At 41.9% G+C, this 22,310-nt stretch overlaps 4 protein-coding genes across 4 annotated transcripts; 2 read left to right on the forward strand and 2 right to left on the reverse strand.

The window, feature by feature from the left end:
• The first annotated feature begins 5,662 nt into the window (after positions 1-5,662).
• On the forward strand, positions 5,663-6,710 carry LOC123020178 (olfactory receptor 14C36-like). The gene has a single exon (XM_044423606.1). The coding sequence runs from the start codon at positions 5,667-5,669 to the stop codon at positions 6,708-6,710; it is 1,044 nt and encodes a 347-aa protein (XP_044279541.1). The 5' UTR covers positions 5,663-5,666.
• A 3,577-nt stretch (positions 6,711-10,287) lies between these two features.
• On the reverse strand, positions 10,288-11,268 carry LOC123020179 (olfactory receptor 14J1-like). Its single transcript, XM_044423607.1, has one exon. It carries the CDS (start codon positions 11,266-11,268, stop codon positions 10,288-10,290), a length of 981 nt encoding a protein of 326 aa, XP_044279542.1.
• Positions 11,269-15,902: 4,634 nt separating this feature from the next.
• LOC123020180 (olfactory receptor 14A2-like) lies at positions 15,903-16,868 on the reverse strand. Its single transcript, XM_044423609.1, has one exon. It carries the CDS (start codon positions 16,866-16,868, stop codon positions 15,903-15,905), a length of 966 nt encoding a protein of 321 aa, XP_044279544.1.
• A 4,256-nt stretch (positions 16,869-21,124) lies between these two features.
• Positions 21,125-22,090, forward strand: LOC123020181 (olfactory receptor 14C36-like). The gene has a single exon (XM_044423610.1). The coding sequence runs from the start codon at positions 21,125-21,127 to the stop codon at positions 22,088-22,090; it is 966 nt and encodes a 321-aa protein (XP_044279545.1).
• The last annotated feature ends 220 nt before the right edge of the window (positions 22,091-22,310 follow it).

The raw sequence follows: 22,310 nt of genomic DNA on the forward strand, positions 1-22,310 counted from the left end.
TCCATGACACGCTGTTTAGTATTTCTTGTGATAGGCAAGAAACTCTCTGACAAGCCTTCTGCATGCTCCTTGGAAGGTTGTGGCTAAACTCCCACTAGTTTGCAATGTTTGCAAGTAAAAGTAGAGCTGGTACCATAGCCCTGGGGATCCCCATACACATCTATGTTGATAGATGCTTTCCTATGAAGTTGTCCTTTTAGGAACACTTGTTGGGAAAACTAATGCCACCAGCACAGCATCAGAACAAACAATTTCTTCCCAGCCATGTTTTCCATTGTAGCAAAAAGTATTCAAGAATGGGAAGAATGGGAAAAATGTCTGTACACTGTAAAGTCAGGCCCCCTTGCTGGATATGTAGCAATATGTCGATTTGTATATGTGGCAATGTTTATATTCATCATTTTTACATTAGGCTAGTTGGTGAGGAGGATTTTATGACAACTGTGTTTCTCTGGTTTTGTGCAGAGGCACAGAAGTTTGATAAAAACCTGGTTACATGGTCAAAGATATAAAATGTGGTTCCATTCATTCGGCATGCGAGAAAAATTACAATGATAGGGAAATGGCTGTCTGTAGGTCATGAGGGAACAATTATAAATTACAATGATGGTAGAGACATTTTCCCCATTTTACCCCTTCTTAAATACATTTTTTTACTGTGGAAAATATGGCTGGGATGAAATTACACACACACACAGAAGTTTTTTCAAGTGCATTGTGGCCATTCTAGGGATTGGCACACCACACACTTCTCTTGCATTCCTCTTGTATTTCTTTATGCATGCAATGGGCCTGAGCAGAACTGGCAACCTACTGTCCTTGGAGGCTGATTTCTCAGTCAGCTGTGGATCATCTCCCAGATCCCTACTACACATCCCCCCACCATCAATAAGTTGCCTTCCCCTCACACCATCAATATGGCTGCAATCATTGGCAAAAAAAACCCCCCCAACAACATTTATCCTTAAGACCAACAAGCTGATCCTAGGTAAGGATCACCATGCTTGTCCAAGTCCACCAATAAACATTTTCTTGCCATCTGGATTTCTCCATAAAGTTAATGTGCTTGTGAAAAGAAATCTGGCTGCAATTGTCATGAAAATATATGTCATACGTACCTCTCTAGATACCACAGCTAAAGAGTTGTAGTATCTATTTTAGCACAGTAAGAGCCCAGTGCAATCCTTTGGAGAAAAGAAGCCAAGCGTGTGGATGCCAGAAGTGACTGGGCAGTAGAATCTAATCTACATGGAAAAGACCAAATTCAAACACAAGTGATGATAGATCTGATGGCAAAAGAAAGATCAGGAAGCTGAACTCACTGTCTTTGAGCAAACATTGCATTCTCTTCAGTGAAATTTGTCATGGAGTCCAGCTCCAATAAACACTCACAAAAGAAGAACATCAACCTTCTGAAAACATTTGTCAAGTACACATAAAAGAAAACCACATAAAATATACACATAAAATGTATACACAGAAGCTTGCCAACTTTCTGTCAAGAGGCAAGGCAGATTTTACGATTCCTTTGGTTCAACTGATTTCAACTGATCAGGCATAGATGCATGGCAAATTAATTAATAAATATCAAGCTTTCCTGGGAATAACAAGCATGCAACTTCTTTCCACAGATAAGGGAGAAGAGCTTTGGGCATTCACAGAGTACATGTTGTGAAACAAAAGATCCCAAATTTGATTGACAACAATGCCATGTAGGGCATGGAATGATCGCTATCTGAATCCTGGGGAAATGCTCCCTGTCAGTGGGACTGGGCCAGAGGGACTAACAGCCTGACTGATTGTGAGGCAGCATCCCAAGTCAGTATGTTGGCTATATAAGGCAGACAGAAGGGCTGACGGTAGACACATCATTTGCATTCTGTTGTGGAAGGGGTAGTTATAAAGGCCAAAAGAAAGGGAGGTTTGGTGAATGTGGAGTGGGCACTTCTAAAAGCCACACAAAGTGGCTAAGAATTCTAATTTGATGTAGTGATTGGCCAGATAGAATTTGAAATAGGAATCATGGATATCATTCAGATACTTCAGATATTTTAGGCTATTGTTTGAAAGAATATTTGCTATTAATATGTGAATCCTCCCCTCCCTTACAATTATCTGATTAACTCACCCCCATTTCTTTACCATCCTTCAGATGTCATGTCTGAAAAAGTCTGAAAAACCTAAATAAGATTTCCATCTGACTGCTGTTCTGTGAAGGAAATTATGCAACTGATTGCCTAAATTTATGTTGCAATTCACAACTTTGTGTGCAAATAGCAAACATTTTTCAGAATCCAAGTAGACCACTCATGTAAAGTGAGTTGAACTAGGTTCACCAACATAGACTCAGAGGAAGGAGTCTAGAAGAATGAAGGATGTATTCCTAGTTTGTATTGTGAAAGCTATAGGGAAATGTCTGACATAAAAAGAAAATTTTTATGAAGCTTACTGTTTTTTCTTCATAGATTTCTCCCAGTTTCAGATGCACTTTCTTTGCCAGTGGATGTTAAATGAATGTGTATATATCTAGAAATACATGCCATTTAATTAAGTCTCATCCCCTGGGATTATGAAAGCAGTCAATGCTGGAAGTGGATTTGCTCTTCTAGAGATTTGCTGTCCTGGGATTCCGTCAACAGAGGTGTGCAGAAATGGCATTAATCTGGCCTGTCTTTTTGCTCAGATGATAAAGAAGCTTGGCACTTTTGAAGCAAAATGGAGACAGTCAGTGTCTCCTCTCTGCTTATTTGTACCATTCCTTTAGAGCGTGACTAGTGCCAATTTTAATAGTGAGCAACACCATATAATGCCTAGGTAAAGACAAAGAAAACTATCTGCAATGCCTCTGAGATGAGTTGGTAGCTGGGCAACCTGAAGAGTTTTATCTGAGTCTTGTATGACTTTGTTGTCCTTATTCCCTTTCCTTGAGTAGTTTGACTTGTTCCAACCACCCAGGGGTTTTGAAGTGTAAGTTCCAATTTTTAAGAAAGTCAGTCAAGCCACTAGGGGTACAATATTGATAATTAGTCTTCTTATTATTATTTTCTGATGACAACAGGGAAATAAAATTGGAGGCAGTGCTGGCATTAGACTGACTAAATCAGTCTCTACTAAGGGCAGGGGTGCTACTGAGTAGTTATTCCTCTGCACCCAAAGTAACAAGGCAGAATAAAAAAGAAGAACTCAGCCCTTTTGGAGCTTGAGTACACCATACCTTTTGGTATAAAATCTACCCCATGGCACACTGAGTATACCTTCTGGCATATGATTCACTGTGTGGCTCATTTTCTGTTCTCACATATATAAGGATCATCCTTTATTCCATACTTGTGCCAAATGATCAGTACCCCAGCATTGCAGTCAAGGAGGTGATAGGAACTGAGAAGTTGGATTGGCTCGTTAATTTAATTTGGAAATTGTACATGGCGTGATTGCTGCCTTCCCTGCTGACTCTTCCCCATTTGTTTCCTATCTCCCTGCCCAAAATAAAGTCCATTTTTCTATTTGGAAATGTGGCACTGTTGCTAAGCCAGGGATTGCTCCATGTTCTCCCACCTCCTTGAAAGGCTGGATAGTTAGAAAGCCTTCTCTTTGGTTCAAGCCTTCTAGACGGCTTTTGTTAAGATCAGTGTTTCTGGGCCTGAAGGAGAATCGACCAAAATATATTCCATATTTTCTAGATCTGGACTAAAGTGTGAAGGCTTGACAAGAGTGCTCAGAAATTTCCCAAGAGGCTGCACAGACTATACCATCTCAGCAGCTTCTTCCTGTGTGGTGGCAGCCTAGCAGAATCTCTTTTTCCTGCAAGTCCACCTGGAGAAAAAGCCTGTTATTCAAAAAGGATAACCCTCTCATTGGCTAAAGTACTGGAAACACTGGGAGATGGGTGCAGAATGCATGTTGTACTATGCAAAACAAAGACTGCACGTGTCTGTTTGTCTCTGAAGTGAAAGGTGCAGAGATCTTGCACAGCAGGAAGAGTGACATCCCATAGTTGTAGCCAAACAGCACAAAGGCATGTGTCATGAGTGTGCATTTGAATGAGATTCCAAGGCGCGCACCAGAGATGGAGGGCTTTGGTAGGAATGGTGGCTCAGACTCGTAGGAGGGGGAGTGAATGGTTGAACCAGCCGTGGCTCAGAGTTCTTACTCCGATATTGGAGTTGTCGAGACTAGTGAGGCCCTGGCTGCCCAAAATATCCTGGTGAGCCAGCCTGAGCCAGCTCTGGATCAAAGACTTCAAGGGCAACCACAGAGCCCACCCTCCCTCCTGATTGTGGGAAAGAAACCAGCAGAGAACTGGCTGGAGAGGGGTTCTTGGGAGAAGAACTTGACAGCCTAGGACACATGGACACAAGAGCCCATCAACATATCCGTCAGCTAGATCAATTAAAGGCTCAATGGGAAGAACGTAAGTATGCTCGCTTCCATACTATACCCCCCCTCCAGAGACTGGCCTGAAGGGTTTATAAGCAAAGGTTTGGGTGAGGGGGGCAGAGTGAGGGGTCAACTATCCACCTGGAGTGCATGTTTTGGGACTTGTGAATATATTGTTTCTGTAATGGAATAAAGACTCTTTTAATAATTGCTGAAGTGCAGCTCATTTGGCGGGGGGGGGGGGACGGACACCTAGCTCACTACAGCATGCCATTTGTTAACATATCTTTCCCCTTCTGCAAATGAAAATACAACCTTCTGACAAGGAAATGGAGTATTCTTGCAGTCGCCAGGCCACCTGGGAACATGTCCCTAATGCTCCAGTACCATTTCTTCCCTCTAACCCCTTGGAACTCGGCTGCTATATATTGCAGGAAAAGAGATCTGTGAAAGTAAAGCAGATGAAGTGGTTCGTCTCCGCCACACAGGTCCATCCTTTGTGTTCTTACTTCCTGATGCCCTTTGCAGAAAAGATGTGAGAAGAGGTAAGTAAATCTTTCAAACAGCTTCTACTCTGCTCCTAGTTGGTTCAGTTCTTAGCAAATATAAATGCTTGTCCTAAAGCAGTCTAACATGCTACTGGTTATCAGAAGGTAGTGAAATGAAGGAACAGCAAACCAAGGTGCAGCTGCTGATGTCCTAATTTCATTAAGAACTATGGAAGCCATGTGTATTTCTCAAAGATGCATTTATACCGCTTCCATGAAATATCCATCAAACTGTATGAATAGATTCCAGCATCACAGAAGCAGATCTGATTGCAATGCATAACTTTTTTTTTCCTTGTCCCATGCCTGACACACCCCTGCAGTCTTCCTAATATGAACAGAGATCCCTCAGTCCTCCAGAACAGAAATTTGGAGAGCTGCATAGGAGGGATCAATTCCAAAGACAGATGCTATGCCAGCAGAGGACACCTCTCAAGACTCAGCCACATAGATTGTGTTACTGTATCAGTTCTTATATTTAATTGGTTGCTTTCTTGGATTTTTCTTGTGAATGCAGTTCACCATGATAAGGCAAGGTGATTCATAATTTTGTCTAAAGCTTAGAGTGAATCACTAGGACTCATTCATCATTATGTATAAATTAAAGCTGCACAGGAGAGGTCAGGTCAATTGGAAGAAATCATAGTTCCTATGGTGCATTAGCAAATATACCTTTTTCTTTTACATTTTGAAGGTATAAAGAAAAAGCAAAGATTCTGTAAGTTAAATATATGCTAAAATATGCACATGGAAATCTCTGAAATCCCCCTTTTTTATCAATGTTTTTGCCTTTTTCTTCCTCTTTTTCCAAATACAGACATGGTAAACCAAACATCTGTGAAGGAATTCCTCCTTCGGGGCTTTTCTGACATTCGAGAGCTGCAGCTTCTACATTTTTTTGTGTTTCTCTCCCTTTATTGTGCAACTTTGGTGGGAAATTTCCTCATCATTGTGACTGTGGTCTGCATTCACCATCTTCATACCCCCATGTACTTTTTCCTGGCCATCCTGTCTGCCATCGATGTCTGCTACATTTCCACCACTGTGCCCAAATCCATGGTGTGCTCATTGATGGCTGACAACCTGATTACATTCCCCGGTTGTGTGGCCCAGGTGTTCTTGGTTGTGGCACTGGGAGGGGCCGAGCTGTCCTTCCTCACTGTCATGGCTTATGACCGCTACGTGGCCATCTGTCACCCTCTGCAGTACAGGCTCATCATGAACTGGAAAGCCTGCCTTCAAATGGCAGCAGCCTCCTGGCTCTGCAGCTTGATCAATGCTGCAGTGCACACAGTGAACACGTTTAGGCTGCATTTCTGCTGGTCTAATGTCATTGAACAATATTTCTGTGATATTCCTCACCTGCTAAGAATCTCTTGCAGTAATACAGAGGCCAATGAGAAGTTTATGGTAGCCATTGTGTTATGCGTGGGGTCATTTTGCTTTGTGTTTGTGCTGGTTTCCTATAGTTACATCTTCTCTGCAGTGTTCAAGATTCAATCAGCTCAGGGAAGGTACAAAGCCTTCTCAACTTGCATCCCACATCTTTCTGTTTTCTCTTTGTTTATATGCACTATTATATTTTCTTACATGAGATCAAAGGCTTTGTCCTTGCCATCTCTGGATTTACTGGCTGCCCTTTTGTACGCAGTTTTGCCACCACTCATGAATCCCATAATTTATAGCCTGAGAAACAGAGAGATCCAAAGGGCTGTGTGGAAAATGACACAGAGAAGATGTGATTGTCAACTGTCATCCTCCAAATCCTGTTCTCAGCAATTTTAATAAAAGAGTGTCCGGTGGAATGTGATCTTATGATTACTCTTTTGCTCTATGCACAATATTCATTACTCACCTTTCTCCCTAAGCACCAATTTCAATGTAGGTTAATAATAGTATAATAACCAGTCAATTATTTTTAAGAGCAGTATTTATTTCTTCATTGCAACTCAAGAGTCAAACACTATTTATCCAGTCTCCTATTCCCAACTCAATGGAATTAGTAAATGTAAAATAATTATTAGTTAATATTTCGCTGGGTAAACTGCATGTTTCATTCACAAGGAAATGGGTATATGTACCAATAAGAAAGCCACATGACAATTTAAATGCCTCGTTAATCATCTGTTTCTTTTGTATTAGCGTATTTTTAGAGCTGAGATCTGCTTTTGGAACAATAATGTAACATTTAGGAATAGAGCCATAAGTTAGTTGGTGGCTGAGAGGGCAAAAACCTCCACACCATTCTGGGAGTGTCTGCACTTCCACCTCTCCAGCCATGCAAAACTCAGGACCAGAGTTATCTGCTGAAGCACTATACTTCTGGAAGCAAACCCAGAGCTTGTCCATGGAGGCATCTTTTGAGCTATTCCATTACTTTTTCCTATTCTCTCCTCCAGGGTAGATTCCTCATCAAGACCAAGAGTTAAAGCAGATATTATTTTGAAGTTATAGCTAACAGCTGTCTCAAGTGTTCCATATTTGTTTTTACTCTAATGTAATGGTAGACTCTCATTCTGGATCACTTGCATAGGAGGCTGTAATCCTTCTCCTGCGATTGTGATCCTGATATGGATTGTAGCAGGGTGCATGCCTGCGACTCTAAAACAGTGAACCATGCATGTCAGGCATGTAAGCCTTTGTTCTTAGCAAATGCCCTTTGCCATTGCACTGATCTAATGCAGAGAATGGTGTGACAAAACCTTCTTTCTGATAATCTTTCCTGAAAGTGGAGTCCACTGATCACTTTGTCAAAGCAGGGCTCTTTCTTCTAGTCTCAGTAGGAAGACACAAACCACCTTCTCCTTAAGAATCACCCCCCTCCTTGGCAGTAAGCCAGAAATGGCATTGAGCATTGACTGCTGAAGTTTCTCTGCATGGAGGGCTTCATCTGCTGCCATGGAGGCATCGTCTTTCAATTTCATTCAGAAATAAAAATGAATCCTTTACATGAGGCATTTCCCATGACCTTGTCCTTTGCTGCCTTTCTTTATAATGCATAATACAACTGCAAGGTTTGACTTTGGCAAAGCACGACTACAGAGGATTTCAAATGTTCAAGAGACCATGGTTCAGATTACTGGGCATTTAAACCTTAATAGCAGGTGTTCCTCTGTGTAAGAAACCCCATGAAATAGGCTAGAAGTCAGGAGAAGTCCTGAAGCACAACACTGTGAAAAGGATTTGAGAATTTCTGTGAGTGAGGGGTCAGGAGCTTATACTAAATGCCTTATGTGAAGAAGCCACAACTATATGCAACTATACTAGAATGAGACTGGGTTTTTTTGATCTTGCAGGAGAGCTGAATGCCCTACATGATATGGCCAGCCATATCACTCCAATGCCTTGGTCTTAGGCAATTTCAGATCTCTCCTTGTCTCAGCATTGCAGAAAAGTCCTCACCAAGAAATAGTTTCTTGCCGAAGCCAAATTTAAGGATGAAGTAGAGAATCCAATGAGTGTGTCCACTCAGCACTTGAAGCTCAGGCTTCCTATAATGCTATCCATAATTTTAAGTGACCAAGCAGGCTGCAACTAGAGAAGTGCTTAGGTTGCTTAGGTTGAGGTGCAATTATCATCCCCAAAATCCATCTCTCTTCTTTCCATTGGAATTCTTCTCATGGGTGGCCCTCACTTATGAAGTGAGCTATGAGAATGTCTGTGAATGGTTGCACAACTCTGGCTGTGCAACCAGAAAACATTTTGTGCAGTTTGTGCAGCACAATGGCCATCAGTCATGTACATGGAGCTGAGGCCATGGAAGCCAATGGATTCCCTCCGCTAAACAGATTCTTCATATGCCTCCAATTCTGCTGCTCAGTGCCCCATATGCCCAGATTTCGGACAGGCAGAAACCCACTCCCCGCTCTGAGTAGCCAAGATTTTGCTCATTACACTTTCCTTGAAAATGGTGAAGATATATAATTATCCTTCCCTGCTTTCACTGTAATCTCATCCTAACTCTGAGAACTGATGAGACTAACACAAGCGAACACAGTGAAATTTAGGCTGCATGCATATTTCAACTTCTTGCGTACTATGCATGCTATGAGACTCTTGGTTTGTGACGGGGGTAATGCAAACTGGGACCTGGAAAAACTCATGGGTTTTAGGGGGAGAAGTGGGCTTGGAGGAAGTGCTTACATTTCAGGGCTAAAGCAGAAGCTGCTCTCATTCTGATTCCAGCTGTTCCCCCTCCCCTGTCCCAACCAGCCCAGAGGGAACCCCTGCCCTGTGCATGCATTTTGACTGGGACACCATCATAGCAGCATGGAAAAGCAAGCTTCATTTCACCCCTGGCCTGGAAGCTTTAAAGGAGAGTGGGTATTCTCTGCTACACACAAGCTACTCTTAGAGAAAACTATTCTTCTCATCTGGGCTTTTCAAATCCTGTGGAAGCTCCTCCCTTTACCTTTTGGATGTCACACTGTTCTGACTAAGGTTGCCTTGGTGAAGTCAAATCATCATTATGCTGAGAGTATCATGATAGACTAGGAGGGGAAAAAAGATTTTTCCTACATCTAATCAGGGACTGTCACTCTCAATATTTACTACTACATTGCACACAGTGTTGTGATTTAAGGCACCACAGAAATGAAAAAAAGGAAAGAGGGGGCAGCTTTAATTTCAGTTTTATAAGAAAGGCTCTTCAAATTGTTTAAGTTCTACAGCATTTCACAGAAAAATAGAAGCAAAATCCAAGAGAAGTCATGAATCAACTCAGTAAATAAACCCATCACAATCATGAGCAGCCCCAGGACCGGCATGAGAAATGAATACGAACAAGGGGCATGAAAAAGCAGAGGCCTGCTGGAAAAAGAATGTTCTTCACCTAGTCCAAAAAGACAGAATGGAGGTTGGTGAATAAAGGCATGTTGGGAAAACATTCCAGACCACAGAACTATTACAGAAAAAAGGGGTATTCTCTGTTACCCACAAGCTGCACTTAGGCACAGAAAGCTATTCTTCTGTTCTGGGCATCCCCCCAAAGCCTGTGGAATCTCCTCCCTTTACCTGTTGTATGTCACAGCTGTTCTGACCAGGGATTTCTTGGCCAAGCCAAATCATCATTACCCTTAGAGTTTCATGATAGATTAGGAGGGGGGAAAGATTTTTCCCACATCGGATCGTGGACTGCCACTCTCAATATTTACACCACACAGCACAAAATGTCATGATTTAAGGCACCATGGTCTGAATCAGAATGAGCTCAGAAGGTCATGAAAGACAGGGTGAAATGAGGACCTTGCTCCCTCCATCCAGCCCCATCCCAGAAGTGAGAGATCCAAAAAAACCCTATGGCCACTGGCACATCCTCCCAGGGATCATAGGATTTCAGCCTGGTTATGTTTATATGCAAAATTCATCTTTGCAGAACAAGAACAGAGAAGTTGGGTCTAAAGCAGTGCCTCAAGCACAACTGCTTGGCCAGAGCATGTTTCATCTCCTTGTTTCTCATGCTGTAGATTACTGGGTTCATCAATGGGGGGACCATGGAATATATCATGGTAAATGCTAAATCCAGAAATGAAGCAGAGTCTGAGGTGGGCTTGAGGTAAGCAAAATATACACTGAATGCATATAAGGAGAAAACGCCGAGGTGTGGGAGGCAGGTTGAGAAAGCCTTTTGGCGTCCCTGCACTGAGGGGATTCTCAGCACTGCGGTGAAGATGTACACATAGGTCACAACTATGAAAATAAAGCAGCCTAACCCAATGCTGGAACTTGCAAGGAGAACCCATACTTCAGCTAAATGGAAGTCAGAGCAGGCAAGCTTCAGCAAGGCTGGGATTTCGCAGAAAAACTGATTGATGTCATTGGAGCAAAAGGGGGTTGCAAAGGTGCCTCCAGTGTGCAGCACCCCATAGAAGAAGCTGCTGACCCATACAGCAGAAACCATTTGGATGCAGGACTGCTTATTCATCAGCATCTCATAGTGCAGTGGATCACAAATGGCCACATACCGATCATACGCCATGACAGTGAGCAGAAACAAATCAGAGGACATTAAAAAGATGAAAAAGAGGACTTGAACCACACACCTAGCATAGGAAATGTATTGGCAGTTCATGAGGGAATTGGCCATGGCTTTGGGGAAAACAATGGACACTTGTCCCACATCCTGCATGGCCAAGTTCATGAGAAAGAAGTACATGGGGGTGTGCAGCTGATGGTCCATAGCTACTGCAGAGATGATGAGAAGGTTTCCAGCAACAGCTGTCACATAAAAGATGAGGAATCCAATGAAGAATAGGACCTGTACTTCCCAAACTTCTGAGAATTCTAGGAGGAGAAACCCAGACAAGGAGGATTCATTGACTTGGTCTTGTTCCTTATGAAGCATCTTACCTTCAAAAGCAAGCAAATGTACCGTGTTAGAAGGGCTTCATAGTGTATGACTTTCAGCAGAGTACAGTAAATATTGATTTCATGCTGACAGTACAAGTATGATTAATATCCATAGTACTACTTGTTTCTGATATTGATAGCAGTCCCCAGCCTGAATCTTTTCTCTTCTTTTTTGATAGTCTAAGTTTTGTGGCTTACTTATGTTGAATTTCTGGGGCTAGAGGGATAAGGAAAAAACAGTTCTATTTCTGTTTTATTTTTCAGTAATCTTGCAAATATTAATTTAAACTTTAGGAGAAAACTTACCACGATAAAGTCAGATCTCCACTCCAGCGTATGTAGCAATATGTTATATATGTAGCAACATGTTGATTTGCGTATGTGACAAAATTCATATTCATCATTTTTACATTCTGCCCGTTGGTGAGGAGGATGCTATGACATCTACACAGAAAAGACCAAAATCAGTTGCAAGTGATCCGATAGATCTAATGGCACAAAGTAAGATAGGGAAGCTGAACTCACCTATCTGATTAGCTCACTTCCCTTCTTTAACATCCCTCAGATGTCATGTCTGAAAAAGCCTAACAATTCTAACCAGGTGACCAGCCAGGTAGAATTTGAAATAGGAATCTTGGGTATCATTCAGATACATCTGATATATTATGCCATTACTTCATAGAATATTTGCTATTGATATGTGAATCCTCCCCTCCCTTAAAATTATCTGATAAACTCACTTTTCCCCCTTTCTTTAACATCCCTCAGAAGCCATTTTTGAAAAAGCCTAACAGCCCTAACCAAGATTTCCATCTGACCGCTGCTCTGTGTAGGAAACCATGCAACTGATTGCCTCAGTCTGTGTTGCAATTCACAACATTATGTGCAAACGGCAAATATTTTCCAGAATCCAGATAGACCACTCCCATAAAGTGAGTTGAACTAGGTTCATCAACATAGACTCAGATGAAGGAGTGCCTGCCCGCCAAAAAAATACTAGAATAAGCAAGAGTGTAATCCTTGTTTGCATTGTGAACACTTCAGGGAAATGTCTGAAATAAAAAGATTTTATTTTAAGGTTTTAAGAAATTTACTGTTTTCTACTTGACAGATTTGTCCCAGTTTCAGATGCATTTTCTTCTGCAGTGAATGTGACATAGCTGTGTATATATCCAGAAATCCATGCCATTTAATTAATTCTCATCCCCTGGGATTATGAAAACAGTCAATGCTGGAAGTGAACTCGCTTTCCCAGAGAGTTGCTGCCCTGGGATTCCATTAACAAAGGTGCACCGAAATGGCACTAATCTGGTCTGACTTTTGGCTGAGATGATAAAGAAGCCTGGCACCGTTGAAGTAAAATGGAGACAGTCAGTGCCTTCTCTCTGCTTATTTGAACCATTCCTTTAGAGCATGACTAGTGCTGATTTTAATAGTGAGCAGCACCATATAATACCTAAGTAAAGGTAAAGAAAACAATCTTACAGATCTGCAGTTCCCCTAAGAAGATGAGTTGGTAGCTGAGCAACCTGAAGAGATTTAACTGTGTCTTGTATGACTTTGTTGTCCGTATTCCCTTGGATTTGGATTTTTTGATCTTGCAGGACAGCTGAAGATCCTACACAATATGGAGGAAGTTTGGGCCAGTCTTCGTGCTTCAGTTCCTTGGTGTTAATACCTGGCAATTTCTGGTCTCTCCTTGCCTCAGGATTACAGAAAAGTCCTCACCAAGAAATAGTTTCTTGCTGAAGCCAAATTTAAGGATGAAGTAGAGAATCTAGTGAGTCTGTCCATGCAGCACTTGAAGCTCAGGCCTCCTATAATGCTATCCTTAGTTTTAAGTGGCCAAGCAGGTTGCAAATAGTAAAGTGCCCCTTGCTTAGGTTGAGGTGCAATTATCGTCCCCAAAATCCATTCCTTCTCTCCATTGGAATTCTTCTCATGCGCAGCCCTCACTTAGGAAGTGAGCTATGAGGATGTCTGCAAATGGTTGCAGGACTCTGGCTGAGCAACCAGAAAACATTTTCTGCAGCTTGTGCAGCATGAGGGCCATAAGCCAGGTGCATGGAGCTGAGCCCATGGAAGCCAATGCATTCCCACTGCCGAAATGGATTCCTCATACACACTCAGAGCCCCCCATGCACACATTCTTGACAGGCGGAAAGACCCCCCCCCCCACACACACACACACACAAACCTGCCTCCTGAGTACCCAGGATTTTCCCAGTCAGGTGTGGGAGGGGGAGGCATTTTGCATGTTGGTGCCATTCACATGAAGAGCGATTGACAGGGAAAATAGTTGTCCCTCCCTTCCCAACACACCCATAGGAGTTCAGCTGCTTGGTACTGTGATTTGTCCTGTCAGTGCCTCCCACATGTCAGTAAAACTGGATTAGCGGGACCTGGAGAATGAACATTTGGTTTCACACAGAAGATACTACACTTACTCTCAGCCATTTATTGGCAGAACACACGGGTGCCCCTATCTGTTGGGTAGTCAATATAATGAACTGACTACAAATTGTCCAGAGCATAAACAGAATTGTTGTTTTTATGGTGGTTTATGTACAAAGTTTTCAGGGCAGTGAAGATATGTACTGTATTTTTCGCTCTATAAGACGCACCTGACCATAAGACACACCTAGTTTTTAGAGGAGGAGAACAAGAAAAAATATATTCTGAATCAAATGGGCACATAATCACAGGCACATCCCCCATCACTTCCCCATGGGCTGCACATCTGACAGACTTACTGCACACACATATTCGCTCTATAAGAAGCACAGACATCTCCCCTTACTTTTGAGTGGGGGGGGGAAGTGCGTCTTATAGAGCAAAAAATACGGTATATGAGGACATTTACAGAAAGTAATGAGAGTACCAATAGAACAATATAAAGGTGACATCAGAAAGAAGCTGCAAATGTTACAGTAATATAAAATGTTTGAGTGGCCCATGACCAGACAAACCATAGAGTCATATGGGTTATAACAGATCCATGGTGCAGGGACTAACTTTTGGAGGAAGGCAATTGCATATGCACAAAGAGAATCAATTCAGTCTCACATAATCTGAGAACTCGCAGGAAATAGTGTTTCACTTTCTTCCTCTGCACAATAGCAGAGGGATATCTCTATTTGCCCAATCTGCTAACTCAAGGCAGAGTTCCTGAGCAACCTTCCTGAGCAAATTCTTTCTTACTGAAACTTTGCAACATGTTGCCTCCAGTGCATGTATGAGTTGCTCTGCAAGGGAATGGATGAATAGTGGAGTCCCCCCTGCACACACAGCCCCCCCCCCCCCGGCGCTGCCTGCTTTCCCAGGCATATGGAGCTAGGCAGAAAAGTTTGAGTGGAGAGGAGTAGGGGCACTGCTGGCATATTTTATATTAAAAGACACTCAAAAAGAAATCTTTTATTTGAGATTTTACTCATAGTTATGTTTGCTATATATAAAATGCACACCAACACAAATTGAACAGGGTTCATTACACTTGCCATGAAAACAGTGAAGATATACAGTTGCTCTTCCCTTCTATCATTTTAATCTCATCGTAACTCTGAGAACTAAGGAGGCTAATGCAAGCTAATACAGTGAAATTTCAGTTCTTGAAAGCACACTATGACTCTCTCAGACTGCAATGGGGGTAATGTAAACTGGAACCTAGAAAAAATCATGAGCTAAAAGGGGAGAAGGGGGCTTGGAGTGCTTCTGTTTCATGACTTTCAGGAAGTTGATCTTATTCCAGTTCAAACAGCACTCCCAGACCCACCCAGCCGAGAGGGAACCCCAGCCTTATACATGCATTTCGGCTGGGACACCATTGTACCATCATTCAAAAGCAAGGTTCATTTCACATTTGGCCTCAAGGCTTAAAAGGAGAGAAGGGGTAGTCTCTGCTACCCCCAAGCTGCTCTTAGGCACAGAAAGCTATTCTTCTGCTCTGTGCTTTCCCCAAAAGCCCATAGAATCTCCTCCCTTTACCTTCTAGAAGTCCAATAAGGAACTGCCACTCTCAATATTTTCACTGCAGAGCAGTGAATGCAGTGCAGTGTCGTGACTTACAAGGCCACAACTATGAAAAAAAGGAAAAAAGGTGCGGGGGAATCTTTTGTTCTGTTCTTATAAGAAAGGCTCTTCAAACTGTTAAGTTCTACAGCATTTCATGGAACAATAAAAGTAGCTTCCAGGGAAGACATGAAGACTCAATAAATAAACCCTTCTCAATCACAAGCAGCAACTGGACCAGCACAAAAAATGGAACAAGAACAAGGACATCAAAAACCAGAGGCATGCTGGGAAAAGAACATTCTTCACCTGGTCCAGAAAGACAGATCAGAGGTTGGTGAATAAAGGCATGTTGGGAAAATGTTCCAGACCAAAGAACTGTTACTGAAAAAAGCCCTGCCCTTGCTGGATGTGGACAGCATGCAGTTTGAATCAGAACCAGTTTGGAAGGTCATGAATGAAAGGGTGAAATAAGGGCCTTGCTCCCTTCCTCCCTCCCCATCCCAGAAGGAAGAGATCCAAAGCACCCTATGGCCACTGGCACATCCTCCGTAAAGTCTCAGCCTGGTTACGTTTATACCCAGAATTCATCTTTGCAGAACAATAACCGAGAAGTTGTGTCTAAAACAGTGTCTCAAGGCCAGCAGAGTATCTCAAGCCCAACAGCATTGACAGAGCATGTTTCATCTCCTTGTTTCTCATACTGTAGATTATTGGATTCATCAATGGAGGGACCATGGAATACATCATTGTAAATGCCAAATTAAGATGTGAATGAGAATTGGAGGTGGGCTTCAGATAAGTAAAATATACAGTAACTAAGAATGTACAGAAAACAGCGAGGTGTGGAAAGCAGGTTGAGAAAGCCTTTTGGCGTCCCTGCACTGAGGGGATCCTCAGCACTGCAGTGAAGATGTGCACATAGGTCACAACTATGAAAATAAAACAACCTAACCCAATGCTACCACTTGCAAAAAGAGCCCCTATTTCAACTAAATGGAAGTCAGAGCAGGCAAGCTTCAGCAAGGCTGGGATTTCACAGAAAAACTGATCAACGACATTGGAGCAAAAGGGCGATGCAAAGGTGCCTCCAGTGTGTAACACCCCATAGAAAAAACTGATGACCCATGTAGTGGAAACCATTTGGATGCAACATTGCTTATTCATCAACATCTCATATTGTAATGGATTGCAAATGGCAACATACCGATCATATGCCATGACTGTGAGAATAAAGAAATCTGAAGCTACAAAGAAGAGAAAGAAGAGGACTTGGGCAACACACCCAGGATAAGAAATGTGCCTGAGGCTCATGAGGGAATTGGCCATGGCTTTGGGAAAAACAACGGACACTTGTCCCACATCTTGTATGGCCAAGTTCATAAGAAAGAAATACATGGGGGTGTGCAGGTGAGGGTCAGAGACTACTGCAGAGATGATGAGAAGGTTCCCTGCAACTGCAGCCAGATAGAAAACAAGGAATCCAATGAAATGCAGAATCTGTAGTTCCCGAACATCTGAGAGTTCCAGGAGAAGAAAGCCAGACAGGGAGGATTCATTGACTCGGTCTTGCTCCTTATGAAGCATCTTACCTTCAAAAGCAAGCAAATGTATTGTGTTAGAAGAATAAGGGCTTCACAGTGTATGAAATTCAACAGAGTACTGCAAATATTGATTTCATGATGACAGTACAAGTATGAATATTATCCCTCTGTACCATAAAGTCAAGTCCTCACTCCTATGATGTATATGTGCATATGTAGCAGTATGTTATATATGTAGCAATATGTTGATTTGTATGTGTAGCAATATTCATATTCATCATTTTTACATTCTGCCCCTTGGTGAGGAGGATTTTATGATACTTTTGTTTCTCTGGTTTTGTGCATGGCACAGAAGCTTGGTAAATAAATCCTTTTTACTCCTTTGTTCTAAATTATTGACTAGAGAAAAAATATTTACATTTTTCCAGGTTCAGGGAGGGGATACAGTTACAAGCTATCAAAGCAGCTTAATAACAAGTAGAATATTAATCAAGCTTAGAGAATATTTACTAGACAATATTCTAATGTTTCCCTAAAAATTACTCCCGTTAAATTTCTTCAAATGTCTCATCTGGCAAGACAGCTGGTGATTAGGACAGTTTCATTGAAAATCAACATTCATCTTGAGATGCATGGTTGAGATAAGGCAACAGATGGAAGGCAAGTATTTTGGCAATTGCATATATTTCCAAACATTTCAGAAAGCCTTCCAACATTCTGGGGGTGAGGGGTCACATGCACAAATGTACAGAGATTCATGCCAGGTTCAGCAGCACTGATAGAACTGCAGTATCTAAGTACTTACATGTGGAAGAATTGGAAGCAGAATTAGGGGCATGCCTGAGGTAAGCAAAAATATCCAGTGATTATAAATATGGAGCAAACCTTGAGATGGGAAAGGCAATTTGAGAAAGCTTTTGTTTATCCCTGCCCAGGGGCGATCCTCAGCAAAAATGTGCACAAAAGTCACAACAGTGAAAATACAGCACCTTAGAATGCAATCATGCAACCTAATAAAACTTCTGCAAGTTTTAAACCGGTACAAATCAGAGCAGGCAAGCTTCAGTAATGCTGGTATTTCACAGAAAAACTGATCACTGGAGCAAAAGAGGGAGGCAAAGGTGCCTCCAGTGTGTAACACCCAATAGAAAAAGCTGATGACCATACAGTAGTCATCATTCGAAAGCAAACATGCTTATTTATCAACAAAGGGGAGGCTTCCAACATTTTACATTCAAAAGAAAAAACTGATGATCAATGCTATAGCAATAATTTGAATGCAGTAATTTACTAATTTGAATTAGTTGTGTAGTAGCCAATTTTTCATATTGCAAGGGGCTGAAAAAAACGACATCCTGATCCTATGTCATAACTGTCAGAAGCGAGCAATCAAAAGCTGTAAAAGACACAAAAAAGAGAACCTGACCAAAATAAGAAATGTTTCTGCAGTTCATCAAGGTTCATGAAAGGTTCATGAAAAAATAGCAAACACATGTCCCACATTCTGCAGAAATGATGAGAAGATTCCGTGCAACTACTGCCAGGTTAAAACAAAAACAGAAACAGGGCTGGGAATCATCACTGCCTGCATCCTGGGGAACTGCTACCCATCAGTGGGACTGGGCCAGAGGGACCAACAGCCTGACTGATTGTGAGGCAGCATCCCAAATCACTATGTTGGCTGTATGAGGCAGAGAGAAGGGGTGACAGTACGTGCAGCAGATGCACACTGTTGATGGAGAGATGGTTATGAAGGCTGAGAGATGGGGGAAGTTTGGAGATTGTGAAGTGGGCACTTCTAAAAGCCACACAGATGTGGATAAGAATCACCTAATTTGCTGTAGTGACTGGCCAGGTAGAATTTGAAATAGGAATCTTGGGTATCATTCAGATACATCTGATATATTATGCCATTACTTCATAGAATATTTGCTATTGATACGTGAATCCTCCCCTCCCTTTTACCTGATAAACTCACTTTCCCCCCTTTCTTTTACATCCCTCAGAAGCCATTTTTGAAAAAGCCTAACAGCCCTAACCAAGATTTCCATCTGACCGCTGCTCTGTGTAGGAAACCATGCAACTGATTGCCTCAGTCTGTGCTGCAATTCACAACATTATGTGCAAACAGCAAACATTTTTCAGAATTCAAGAAGATCGCACATGTAAAGTGAACTGGACTAGCTTCATCAATATAGAATCAGAGGAAGGAATGGCCACCCACAAAAGAAAAAGTAGAATGAAGGGTGTATTCCTAGTTTTAAGGTTTTAAGAAACTTACTGTTTCTTATTTTTCATATATTTCTCCCAGTTTCAGATGCATTTTCTTCTGCAGTACATGTTACATGACTGTGTATATATCCCTAAATCCATGCCATTTAATTAATTCTCATCCCCTGGTATTATGAAAGCAGTCAATGCTGGAAGTGAACTCATTTTCCCAGAGAGTTGCTGCCCTGGGATTCCATCAATGGATGAGTACAGAAATGGCATTAATTATCTGGCCTGTCTTTTGGTTGAAATGATAAAGAAATGTTGAAGTAAAATGGAGACAGTCAGTGCCTTCTTTCTGCTTATTTGAACCATTCCTTTACAGCATGACTAGTGCCAATTTTAATAGTGAGCAACACCATATAATACCTAGGTAAAGGCAAAGAAAACTATCTTACAAATCTGCAATGCCCCCGAGAAGATGAATTGGTTCTTCCCCATTTGTTTCCTCCTTGCCTGCCTTAAATAAACTTCATTTTTTTATTTGGAAATGCAGCTGTGTTGTTTAGCCAGGAATTGCTCCATGTTCTCCCACCAGCATGAAAGTTTGAGTAGATAGAAAGCCACCTCTTTGGTTCAAGGCTTCTAGAAGGTGTTTAAGATCAGTCTTTCTGGGTCTGGAGGAATGACCAAGGTACATTCCATCCTTTCTAGATCTGGACTAAAGGGAGGGCCTTGACAAGAGGGATCTGAAATTCCCCAAGCAGAGGCTCAGACTAGACCATCTCAAGAGCTTCTTCCTGCCAAGTGGCAGCCCAGCAGAATCTTTTTTCCTGGAAGTCCACCTGGAGAAAAAGTAAGCCTCCATTACTCAAGAAGGAGGGAACTACCCACCACTCTTTTGCTGGCCAAAAGAGTGGAAGTTCACATTGACAGATGGGTGCAGAATACATGTTATACTATGCAAAACAATGACTGCAGGTGTCTGTCTGTCTCTGAAGTGAAAGAGATCTTGCAAAGAAGAGCCACATTTCATAGTTGTACGCAATGAGCAAAAAGGCATGACCTTTATTAAAATCTCCTTCTCCTAATGAACACTCAAATTTCTCACAAGGATCTGGAGTATTCTTGCTGTGGCAAGGCCACCTGGGAATATGACTCTAATACTCAAGTAAGGTTTCCTCCCTCAAACCCCTTGGGTCTCTGCTGCTATATATATATTGTAGAAGAAGAGATCCGTGAAAATGGATGAAATGGTGAATCCCCTTTACATTGGTCTGTCCTTTGTGTTCTTACTTCCGGATGCCCTCTGCAGAAAAGATGTAAAAAGAGGTAAGTTGATCTTTTAAATTTAGCTGCTGCTCTACTCCTAGCTCTTCAGTCATAGCAAATATAAATGCTTGTCCAAAAGCAGTCTAACCAACCAAGGTACTGATTATCAAGAGAAAAGAGGGAACAGTGAGCCAAGGAGCACCTACTGGTGTCCTAATTTCATTCAGGGCTATGGAAACCATGTGGATTTCTCAAAGATGCATTTATATCCCTTCCAAGGGATATCCATTAAACTGCATGAATTGCTTCCAACATCACAGAAACAGATCTGGTTGCACAGAATAATTTTTTCTTCCTGTCCCTTCCTGACACACCCCTGCACTCTACCAAATGTAAGCAGAGATCTTTCAATCCTCCAGGACAGGATTTTGGAGAGTTGCATGGGAGAGATCAATTACGAAGACAGATGCTATGCAATTGGAGAGCACTAGATTGTGTTAGTGAATCAGTTCTTATATTTAATTGGTTGCTTTCCTGGATATTTCTTTTGATTGTAGTTCAGTGTGATAAGGCAAGGTGATTCATTATTTTGTCTAAAGATTAGGCTGAATCATAAGCAATCATTCATCATTAGGTAAAAAATTAAAGCTGGGTAGGAAAGGTCAGGTCAATTGGAAGTTTGCCTGGTATTTAAGCAAAGAAACCTTTGTCTTACACATTCTGGACATATAAGCAGAAAAGAAGGATTGATTTTTAGAATGCTACATTTCTTAACAATGTTTTTGCCTTTTTCTTCCATTTTTTCCAAATACAGAAATGGAAAACCAAACATCTGTGAAAGAATTCCTCCTTCGGGGCTTTTCTGATGTTCGAGAGCTGCAACTATTACATTTTTTCGTCTTTCTCTCCCTTTATTGTGCAACTTTGGTGGGAAACTTCCTCATCATTGTGACTGTGGTCTGCATTCACCATCTTCATACCCCCATGTACTTTTTTCTGGCCATCCTGTCTGCCATCGATGTCTGCTACATTTCCACCACTGTGCCCAAATCCATGGTGTGCTCGTTGATGGCTGACAACCTGATTTCATTCCCCGGCTGTGTGGCCCAGGTGTTCTTGGTTGTAGCACTGGCAGGTGCTGAGCTGTCCTTCCTCACCGTCATGGCTTATGACCGCTATGTGGCCATCTGCCATCCTCTGCAGTACAGGCTCATCATGAACTGGAAAGCCTGCCTTCAAATGGCAGTGGCCTCTTGGCTCTGCAGCTTGATCAATGCTGCAGCACACACAGTGAACACGTTCAGGCTGCATTTCTGCTGGTCTAATGTCATTGAACAATATTTCTGTGATATTCCGCATCTCCTAAGAATCTCTTGCAGTAATACAGAGGCCAATGAGAAGTTTGCTGTTGCCACTGTGTTTTGTGTGGGATCATTTTGCTTTGTGTTTGTGCTGGTTTCCTATAGTTTCATCTTCTCTGCAGTTTTCAAGATTCAATCAGCTCAGGGAAGGTACAAAGCCTTCTCAACTTGCATCCCACATCTTTCTGTCTTCTCTTTGTTTATATGCACTGTTATATTTTCTTACATGAGATCAAAGGCCTTGTCCTTGCCATCTCTGGATTTACTGACTGCCCTTTTGTATGCAGTTTTGCCACCACTCATGAATCCCATAATTTATAGCCTGAGAAACAGAGAGATCCAAAGGGCTGTGCAGAAAATGACACAGAGAAGATGTGATTGTCAACTGTCATCCTCCAAATCCTGTTCTCAGCAGTTTTAATAAAAGAGTGTCCAGTGGAATGTGATCTTATGATTACTCTTTTGCTCTATGCACAATTTCTCAGGAGTAGATATGCTACTGCAGTCAAGTTCATCATGCAAATCACTGCTCACAATTAACTGCTCACAGAAGACCAAGGTTTATTTTCTATAAAAAATAAAATAATATCTGCATTTTTGCTTGCTCATTTTGAATCAATGTCCTTGCTTTTTCTCTCTAC

The sequence above is a fragment of the Varanus komodoensis genome, unplaced genomic scaffold (assembly GCF_004798865.1).
Source record: "Varanus komodoensis strain SLA01 unplaced genomic scaffold, ASM479886v1 scaffold142, whole genome shotgun sequence".
NCBI classification, from domain to species: domain Eukaryota; kingdom Metazoa; phylum Chordata; class Lepidosauria; order Squamata; family Varanidae; genus Varanus; species Varanus komodoensis.